The 10,526-nt window shown below is 41.1% G+C and overlaps 1 protein-coding gene across 1 annotated transcript; it reads left to right on the top strand.

The window, feature by feature from the left end:
• Positions 1-6,088: 6,088 nt before the first annotated feature.
• sp7 (Sp7 transcription factor) lies at positions 6,089-9,658 on the top strand. Its single transcript, XM_043232212.1, has 2 exons — positions 6,089-6,190; positions 8,145-9,658. The coding sequence occupies exons 1-2, from the start codon at positions 6,170-6,172 to the stop codon at positions 9,444-9,446; spliced, it is 1,323 nt and encodes a 440-aa protein (XP_043088147.1). The 5' UTR covers positions 6,089-6,169; the 3' UTR covers positions 9,447-9,658.
• The last annotated feature ends 868 nt before the right edge of the window (positions 9,659-10,526 follow it).

The raw sequence follows: 10,526 nt of genomic DNA, 5'->3' as shown, positions 1-10,526 counted from the left end.
TGTGGCACCGCACTCCTCGGTTTATATCTTTGCGTGTTCAGTAAATTTTGTAAAGGCACACCCTTCGTTTTTCACTCTCGTGATCATATTTTATATGGAGACGGATGCGTCTCTTGTTTTACCCGAGCATCAAGGATTTCGCTCCTTAAAGAAATGAAAGTAACAAAGGATCATTTGACCGCAGACTTGGCGAATCGGAGTTTAAGATGCTGCTGAAATATTTTCCAAAACTCTACAGGACTTAAATGTGATATCCTTGGATTATGTGACGGATATAGCCTCAGAAACACGTTTTAGGAAAAAATAGCTAAATTAATAGATGTCTTAGCGGTAAAGATAATGTCCAAAAAAAATTAAAAACACTATTTAATTATATTTCAGCCATAAGTTATGCTATGGGGATTAAATTTGCAAAAACAATAGATTTTTACAACCGCCAATAAATTTTTGTTTTCAATTTTTATATATATATATATATATATATATATATATATATATATATATATATATATATATTTTTTTTTTTTTTTTTTTTTTTTTTTACCAGACTTTGTTTAAAAATGATTTGCATGTTATAACAGAAATATTATTTCTGCAAAATGTGTGTAAAATGCTCGTAAACAGGTTTTAACATTATATAACTAAATCTAATTTATGTATTAATGTGTTTTTGGGACAAAATATCATGCAAAAAGAAGTGTAATAATGGGAGTAAAAATTTAGAAAAAAATTAAAGGTAAATAATAATATATATATATATATATATATATATATATATATATATATATATATATAATATAATATAATAACATAATAATATAATATTTCATAGAATACTGAAATGTAATTTATTTATGTCACCCCAAAATGCATAATAAACATGCTTTTATTCCCAGTGTCTTCATATTAGGACAATCAGAAATTCATATTTTGATTTGAAACCCTATAACGGTTTCCTGAAAGGTTGATTTATGACACATGATTTAAATGATTATTTAAATAATAATTACAAAATATTATCATATTTCCATAAGAGTGTCACTAAATGAATTTCCGACCAAAGAGGGGGTGGTCATGATGATCAGAAAAGCCCTGAATGAGCTCTTCACAGGACTAAAATATAAGAGGATAGAGTCTTAAGAGGATAGAGCGCAACAGGAAAAACTCTATTCATATTCTCAGTATGGAAAGAGATTTTTAATGTTGACTGAAAAGACAGACCTGCTCCGGGGGTTGTCGATCAATTCATTATGCATTTACTAATATCACCTTTAATTCAACTCGTTTTTTAGAATAATTATTTAATAGCGGTATTTGCGGAGGAAAAACTACATTACCCATAATGCTGTAGAGAAGATTCCACCAATCACAGAGTTGCTCCGCCCGCCATAAATGGGTCTCCTTACACTTCCAAATAAAATATGTGTGTGTGTGTATATATTAAAACGCATGGTTTAAACAGATACAATAAACAACTTTAAATGAATAGTTTTTAATCTGATTATGTCGTTTGCAATGCTTCATGGAATTGTAGTTCACTAGATACACAGGCTAACTCCTTTGTAATTTCCATATGTTTTTTGCTTCAAATAAAGTTTGTAATACAGTCATTGTCCTTATACTGCTTTAACGAAGACTTAAAAAGCATAAAGCGGGCTGCACTGTGTTGTTAAACTACAGTTTACATTAAGACGTTAAGTTTTGAATGCATTTGCATTGTATGTTTATTTATAATGCAGCATGATAAAAAAAAGAGCAGGCAAGCAGCCGCATTACAAGCCTGCATTTCTTCTTCCATGAATCATTCTATTCTTCCAGTTGCATCACAGTTTTAGTAAATCATGCCTTTGCATTCGTTTCCATTCATTTGAGAAGGAAAGTCGAGGGATCATATGAGCAGATGAGTCTTGAGATAAATGCATGAGTGAAACTTTATTAGGCCGTCCCGGCAACTTGCAAATGCACACGCGTTACTGTTTGGGAAATGATTCTTCACATTTCAACACTCACTCGTCCATAAAATAAAACATTTTCTTCACTACGTTGATGCGTTTTATCCATGAGGCCTGTATTTTTACGTGCATCTTAAATACGTATGCTTTTATTATGTCACGGTTTGGTTTGCAGTCTCGTATAAACTGATTTCACCGCGTCTTGAAATGGTTTTGCTATCTCGTCCCAGCACGGGAGGGAGAGTTCACTGCGTTATTTACTTCCACCAAAGCAGGACTGTGGATTACGACTGCTAAGAGCTCCAAAAATGACCTAATCTAACATTTAAATCTGCCAATAAATCACTGTGTGGTCTTTACTGCAATGTTTCTGACAGCAACGTGATTCATGTCGGTAGAAATAACAGTGCCCCCTGTGGCACCAATCTAATTAGCCAGTGCAGTTCAATACTATGATTGCAGAAATTAATGCGTTGCATGATTGTGTGTGTGTGTGTGTGTGTGTGTGTGTATTTCATTTTGCGCTCGGCAAGGTAGAGACTGCAGGGTCAGTCGAAGAGCAGACTGCTAAATATAGTCTGTGTGTTACTGTAAGGGCCAAACTCTCACAAACTACAAGCTTGCTCTGACCATGCCTTGTAATTGAGGGAGAAAATAAAGAATGAAATTACATGTTTATTTTTGAAAACAATTTTAATCTTCTCTCCCCTCATTTTGGAAAAAAAGCAACACCCACAAGGACACTCAAAACCGAGATGGGCTGTCGGAAGGCCGTTCCAACTGTTTATTGGCTTGATGGATGTCTGCAGGCCGGAGCGAGGCTACTTCTGTGCGGCGCTCAAAGACGGGGCTATAGGCTGCTTCAGTCGGGAGGGAAGTTTATAAAAGCATCTTTGACTTTCACGCGCTTCGGTGAAAAATTTGGTTGATTTAGAAAAAGTCAGCACACCTGGGCTCCAAAGATCTCAGGCTATCACATAAAATATTGTTTTATCCTGTTGGGGGGGTTTTCCAGGGACGTGCATGCTGCTGTTTTGATTGGGTTTTAAGATATTTTGCTGGTATTTCTTATAAGAAACTGCTTAAATATTGATTGCGTTGTTGTCCAATGTGCTGAGATTTAGTTTTAGCCTTGAAGTTATCAGTACACACACTTTCTGCTCTGTTTGTCTGATATTCTTATTAAAACCTATATTGCTGGTGGTATCATTTTTAATTGGACACATCCTCACGTCTCTACATATACTCTCATTAGAAAATATTACACATTTTTTTCTACAGTATGTTAATATGGAACCAAATGCATGAATGCACTGGCATTGGATGCACATCATATATAACATTTGCATATGAAGCAAACAAAATCTCATTTTGGTATTAGATAGATTTGGCCAATGTGTAATACATGCATTGATGAAATCACAGGATTCTAGCAGGTATAGTGTGTTTTAGAAACCACCGATAGCTAGAGAAAACGAGCACTCCTAGGCTACTGGGAGTTTGTATTTTGAAAAAGTAGACTAGCTGTTGTTTTTTTAAAAATACCATTCAAATTTTGTTAAAAATGTATTTACGTTAATATAGTAAATGCATTTTAATCAAAACAGGAATTCTATGGCATATTCAAAGTGTAAATATAATAATGTGATAAGTGGGCTTAGGTCTAATTCTACTCGAGTCTGGTCGGGATCGCGCCGCTGTTGCTATGGTTACTTCTTTACGCTAAAGAGATTTCTTTTCGCGCACGAATATATGCTCGAAGGAACTTTTTGCGGTTGTTTGAAAACGTTGTAGAAAAGTAGCCCTGTATAAACTACACTTATATATTAAAACAACACATCCTTCTGAGACCCCATTTTTTGGATTTTACGTGGGGGTTGAATCATGCCCCTCATAATTCATAATCTGAATTAAGTTATACATGTGGGTCTCTCTCTCTCTCTCTCTCTCTGTCTCTCTCTCTCTCTCTCTCTCTCTGTCTCTCTCTCTCTCTCTCTCTCTCTCTCTCTCTCTCTCTCTCTCTCTCTCTCTCTCTCTCTCTCTCTCTCTCTCTCTCTCTCTCTCTCTCTCTCTCTCTCTCTCTCTCTCTCTCTCTCTCTCTCTCTCTCTCTCTCTCTCTCTCTCTCTCTCTCTCTCTCTCTCTCTCTCTCTCTCTCTCTCTCTCTCTCTGTCTCTCTCTCTCTCTCTCTCTCTGTCTCTCTCTCTCTCTCTCTCTCTCTCTCTCTCTCTCTCTGTCTCTCTCTCTCTCTCTCTCTCTCTCTCTCTCTCTCTCTCTCTCTCTCTCTCTCTCTCTCTCTCTCTCTCTCTCTCTGTCTCTCTCTCTCTCTCTCTGTCTCTCTCTCTCTCTCTCTCTCTCTCTCTCTCTCTCTCTCTCTCTCTCTCTCTCTCTCTCTCTCTCTCTCTCTCTCTCTCTCTCTCTCTCTCTCTCTCTCTCTCTCTCTCTCTCTCTCTCTCTCTCTCTCTCTCTGTCTCTCTCTCTCTCTCTCTCTCTCTCTCTCTCTCTCTGTCTCTCTCTCTGTCTCTCTCTCTCTCTCTCTCTCTCTCTCTCTCTCTCTCTCTCTCTCTCTCTCTCTCTCTCTCTCTCTCTCTCTCTCTCTCTCTCTCTCTCTCTCTCTCTCTCTCTCTCTCTCTCTCTCTCTCTCTCTCTCTCTCTCTCTCTCTCTCTCTCTCTCTCTCTCTCTCTCTCTCTCTCTCTCTCTCTCTCTCTCTCTCTCTCTCTCTCTCTCTCTCTCTCTCTCTCTCTCTCTCTCTCTCTCTCTCTCTCTCTCTCTCTCTCTCTCTCTCTCTCTCTCTCTCTCTCTCTCTCTCTCTCTCTCTCTCTCTCTCTCTCTCTCTGTCTCTCTCTCTCTCTCTCTCTCTCTCTCTCTCTCTCTCTCTCTCTCTCTCTCTCTCTCTCTCTCTCTCTCTCTCTCTCTCTCTCTCTCTCTCTCTCTCTCTCTCTCTCTCTCTCTCTCTGTCTCTCTCTCTCTCTCTCTCTCTCTCTCTCTCTCTCTCTCTCTCTCTCTCTCTCTCTCTCTCTCTCTCTCTCTCTCTCTCTCTCTCTCTCTCTCTCTCTCTGTCTCTCTCTCTCTCTCTCTCTCTCTCTCTCTCTCTCTCTCTCTCTCTCTCTCTCTCTCTCTCTCTCTCTCTCTCTCTCTCTCTCTCTCTCTCTCTCTCTCTCTCTCTCTCTCTCTCTCTCTCTCTCTCTCTCTCTCTCTCTCTCTCTCTCTCTCTCTCTCTCTCTCTCTCTCTCTCTCTCTCTCTCTCTCTCTCTCTCTCTCTCTCTCTCTCTCTCTCTCTCTCTCTCTCTCTCTCTCTCTCTCTCTCTCTCTCTCTCTCTCTCTCTCTCTCTCTCTCTCTCTCTCTCTCTCTCTCTCTCTCTCTCTCTCTCTCTCTCTCTCTCTCTCTCTCTCTCTCTCTCTCTCTCTCTCTCTCTCTCTCTCTCTCTCTCTCTCTCTCTCTCTCTCTCTCTCTCTCTCTCTCTCTCTCTCTCTCTCTCTCTCTCTCTCTCTCTCTCTCTCTCTCTCTCTCTCTCTCTCTCTCTCTCTCTCTCTCTCTCTCTCTCTCTCTCTCTCTCTCTCTCTCTCTCTCTCTCTCTCTCTCTCTCTCTCTCTCTCTCTCTCTCTCTCTCTCTCTCTCTCTCTCTCTCTCTCTCTCTCTCTCTCTCTCTCTCTCTCTCTCTCTCTCTCTCTCTATGTCTCTCTCTCTCTCTCTATGTCTCTCTCTCTCTCTCTCTCTCTCTCTCTCTCTCTCTGTCTCTCTCTGTCTCTCTCTCTGTCTCTCTCTCTCTCTCTCTCTCTCTCTCTCTCTCTCTCTCTCTCTCTCTCTCTCTCTCTCTCTCTCTCTCTCTCTCTCTCTCTCTCTCTCTCTCTCTCTCTCTCTCTCTCTCTGTCTCTCTCTCTCTCTCTCTCTCTCTCTCTCTCTCTCTCTCTCTCTCTCTCTCTCTCTCTCTCTCTCTCTCTCTCTCTCTCTCTCTCTCTCTCTCTCTCTCTCTGTCTCTCTCTCTCTCTCTCTCTCTCTCTCTCTCTCTCTCTCTCTCTCTCTCTCTCTCTCTCTCTCTCTCTCTCTCTCTCTCTCTCCCCGCGGTCGGTCCGCTGTCATTAGGAGGCGGGTCTCCCGGTATCCGGGTCTCCTCATAGAAGAGTCGCTCCGCTCCGGCGAAGTTTATTTCAATCAGACTCTGGACCGAGAGCTTCTCTTGCTTTTGGACTGAACTTCACAGGACTGCTTCCTCCGGGATGGCCGCGTCGATTCTGGAGGTACGGAAAACATATACATTATATCGGGTTTCTATAAATATCATGTAGCCTACGCGTTATTGGTTTACATAGACTTTCTTCTGATTCCCATTCAGTTAAAGTTTTAAGATGGCTTGTAGAATGGCTGTTTTTTAAAAAATTTAATTGCATGAACTATGTCATTAAATACATAGCAGTCCAAGACTGAGCTTAAATTCAGTTAAAACTAGGGGTTAGCATTCACTGAAGAGTCTTAAAAGTCATTGAAAGTTCTTAAAAACCTTATCATCCTGCAGTCTTTTAGAAACCTTGATGCTGTTAGACTGAATAATGATTTAATAATAACTTTGTTGAACAAAAAAAAGAGTTCTTCACTAGAACCATTGGGGAACATTTATTGTTAAGAGTGTGTGGTTTGTTGCAACACATTTATGAAGCTTCCAAACTTATGACCAGTCCAGCCTAGACACAATTAAAAAAAAAAAAAAAGCTAGGAGCCTAGGACATAAAACTCTTGCGGCGATGGTTTTGGATGTAGGCATCAAATTTAAGCTCCACGCGGTAATGGAGAGCAATTAACCTGGAAACGGGAGCAAAACCTTTGCCAAGATGAACCGCACACACTCAGCGGGAAATATCATCACACACACTGTGCCTTACTCATTCATTTATCATCACTTCCCAACGGAAAATAGGGTAGACCACTGCCTTTCCAAATGAAGTGAAGCCCAAGCAGAGTCTGTGACTGTAAGGTGATGTTTAGACTTCACATCTTAAGTTAAGGTTGTGGGAATCCTAAAATCTGCTCTTGAGTTTAACACCTAAACGGAAAACCTTTTGTCGTTCAATCTTGAATTACTCATTATTGACTGTAAACATGGTTACCACATGTTCTTCTGTGGCTGTGTTCGTGCACTGGTGTAAAGCGTGTTAAATACCTCGTGCTTGGATCAATGTGAGCGTGAGAATAATTGACCAGCAATGACTTCTGAATTTTTTATTCTTGTGCGTTTGTTCAAATTGATTGACAACACAATTGGAGTTTTCAAAACCAAACAATTGTTTGTTCCTCCGAACAATATCATATTGTTGCCTGTTTTCTCACAAATGGATGGTCACTATAGAGATGTAAACATGTTAAACAGGACCTCCATGTGTGGTGACATTAATTATTGTGTTGTCAACTCTGGTGCATATTTCTGTCTAGACTAATAGCGCAGGAAGGATGTTTGCACAACCTCTCTTTTACACTAGAGAACATTATGATGGCCACTAATGTATTCAGACACCTTCAACATTTTTCATGTTATCACAGTTTATTCACTTTAGTTTGGGAAATGGTAATACAATATGAAAAGAACTCAGAGTTAAGCTGTGTCAGAGCAAATTTCAATTAGATATAACTAATTTAGGTCAACCAATTACCAAGCAATGCTTAATTTTGTTCAGTCTGTGGTGGAAAAAGGTCGCATTGGCAATTAAAGAAAAACGCTTAAACAAAACATAGGTCAAAGTGTCTAAATGTGATCCTGGACCACAAAACCAGTCATAAACGTACATTTTTCATAAGCTTTCCATAGTTGCAAAAGCAAAACAAAAAATCTAAATACTGAGAAAATCACCTTTAAAGTTGTCTAACTTGCAACATACTAATCAATAATGAATTTTTAGTACTTGCAATCCTTAATATAATCATGCAACTTGATTCTTCCTTAATATCCTACTGATTTTTGCAATAAATTTTTTTTATCATTTTGACCCATACAATGTTGCTACAAATATACCTGTGCCTACTTATGACTGCTTTTGTGCTTCAGGGGAACAAATATTTTTGATCGTAAAATTTTGAACTATAGTGTCCTGTACCCACTTGTAAAAACAAATCTTAAAAATGACATCTGTTTTCTGAATGATTTTAGTTTTGACTGTATTTAAATCGTATAGATTGCTCTCTGATCTCTTATTGTCTTCTCAGGAGGAAACACGTTATGGATCCAGTCCCTTGGCTATGCTAACCGCCACCTGCAACAAGTTTGGAAGCACCAGTCCAGTCCGAGACTCCGCCACGCCCGGCAAAGCGGGAAGCACGGTACCAGTCAAGAAAGCCTACAGCATGACCTCCGAACTCCAGAGCCCTAAGAATAGCGTGCGAGGGAATGAGGGCGTTGCGGACTCTTACAGCGGCTCCTTCAGCTCCGCCGGGGGCTTGCTAACCCCGACCGGCAGCCCTCCTCCTGCTCCCACCGGAGCGTACGGCTCCGAATACAACCCCTTCTCCAGTTTCCAAACCTCCAGTGCCTCTCAGGACCCTTCGCTCCTGGGGACCAAAGCCACAGCGGACTGCCTGACCAGCGTCAACACATACTTGGACATGACGCATCCCTACGGCTCCTGGTACAAGGGCATCCATCCCGGGATCACGGCCGCTCCTGCCAACGCAACTTCTTCTTGGTGGGATGTCCACACCAACTCAAACTGGCTAAGTGCTGGACAACCCCAACCCGAGAGCCTCCAACCCGTCGCTCCGCAAGCCTCCCTCAATTCCCAGATGCCTAGTTACGCTCCCGATTTTACGCCTTTGAATCCGGCGCCGTATCCGTCTGTAGGCTTGAGCTCGCTCCAGTCTTCTCAGCACATGCTCCCTCAGGACATGTACAAGCCCAAACCGGTCCCCACTTCTGGGATCCTGGACAATTCTATGGGGCTCAAACCGGCCCGGGGGTCTCCCGGATACACCGGCGGATCTACAACCGGAAGGTCTTCTTGCGATTGCCCGAACTGCCAAGAGCTGGAGAGGCTGGGCGCCTCGGCCGCGTCCCTGCGCAAGAAACCCGTCCACAGCTGCCACATTCCCGGCTGTGGGAAGGTTTACGGCAAGGCTTCGCACCTCAAAGCCCACCTGCGCTGGCACACAGGCGAGCGCCCCTTCGTCTGCAACTGGCTCTTCTGCGGGAAGCGCTTCACCCGCTCCGACGAGCTGGAGCGCCACGTCCGTACCCACACCCGAGAAAAGAAGTTCACTTGCCTCCTGTGCAATAAGCGCTTCACGAGGAGCGACCATCTCAGCAAGCACCAGAAAACCCACACGGAAGCCAGCCTGCAAGGGAAGGGTCCGGAAGAAGAGGCGGAGCCCAGAGGAACCGAGGAGCCGACGGATTCCACTAAAGTGGCTCCTCAGGGGCCCGCCGGAGGCATGCAGGAACCTGCGGTCGGCGGAGAAGAAAAGAGCGGCACCGGGAACGGTGTGGACGGCAGCAGCGGGCTGCTGGAGATATAAAAGCGCTGTGCCAGGAACCGGACGGAGACTCTGACGAGTGGAGCTACTGTTGCTTTGGTGCTAAGATATCCTGTGTTTTACTATGCAATCTGTTTTTAGGAGCGAGTCGAATGTGCTCCACGGAGAGCAGCGTGTCATGAACGTCTTCTAGGCTGGGAGAAATGAATTATGCTGACATTCAAAAGTTGATGAACAATGTTCTCCTCATCATATCTGCATTTATTTGATCACAAAAAAACAGTAAAATTTGTAAATATTTTTACTACTCAAAATAACCATTTTCTATTTGAATGTGTGTTAAACTGTAATTTATTTCTGTGATGAGCAGCAGATTTTGCAGCATCATTACTCCAGTCTTCAGTGTCACGTGATCCTTCAGAAATCATAATATAAACATAAAAATACACTGATTTATTGTCATTGTTAAAAACAGTTGAGTACACTTTTTCAGGATTCTCTGATGAATATAAAGATCCTTATATTTATCTGAAAAAAAGCTTTTGTAACATTATACACCATTCAAAAGCTTGGAGTCAGTAAGAAGGAAATTATAGAAATTAATACTTTATTATTAACTATTTACCAAGGATGCTTTAAATCGATCAAGGGATGATAAAGGCTTTTTAAATCTCCTGAACATTTTATTCATTGAAACTTTCTTCATTAAAGAAACATTCTGCTCAGCGGTTTACACCACAATAATAAATGTTTTGTGAGCAGCAAATCTGAATCTTTTCAGAAATCAGAATCAGATCGTGTGACTGAAGACTGAAGTAATGATGCTGAAAATTCAGCTTTTATGACAGGAATAAATTTCATAATATATGTTAAAAAAGAAAACGATGAATTTGAAATAGTAGGAATATTTCAAAATAAAATATTTTCACTGTACTTTGGATCAAATAAATGCAGGCTGGGCGAGCAGAAGAGATTTATTCTATAAAAAAATGAAAAATCTTACTGTTCAAAAACTTTTGACTGGTACTTGCTGGACACGTGTTTGTCTGGAGAGACCTATATTTTGAGGAGTGTTTTTAAATGTTTTAATGTCTACAAATTATTATTGAGTTATTTCTTATT

This window comes from Puntigrus tetrazona, unplaced genomic scaffold, assembly GCF_018831695.1.
Source record: "Puntigrus tetrazona isolate hp1 unplaced genomic scaffold, ASM1883169v1 S000000513, whole genome shotgun sequence".
In the NCBI taxonomy this organism is placed as follows: Eukaryota; Metazoa; Chordata; class Actinopteri; order Cypriniformes; family Cyprinidae; genus Puntigrus; species Puntigrus tetrazona.
The sequence above is the reverse complement of the archived record's forward strand: the minus strand, read 5'-3'. Positions and strand labels throughout refer to the sequence as shown.

What these genes read in the sequence shown, in the direction of transcription:
- sp7 (XM_043232212.1), top strand. Translation starts at nt 6,170, where the DNA reads ATGGCCGCGTCGATTCTGGAG. An exon ending in TGGCCGCGTCGATTCTGGAG is followed by an intron (nt 6,191 to 8,144) that starts GTACGGAAAACA and finishes TTGTCTTCTCAG; the next exon opens with GAGGAAACACGTTATGGATC.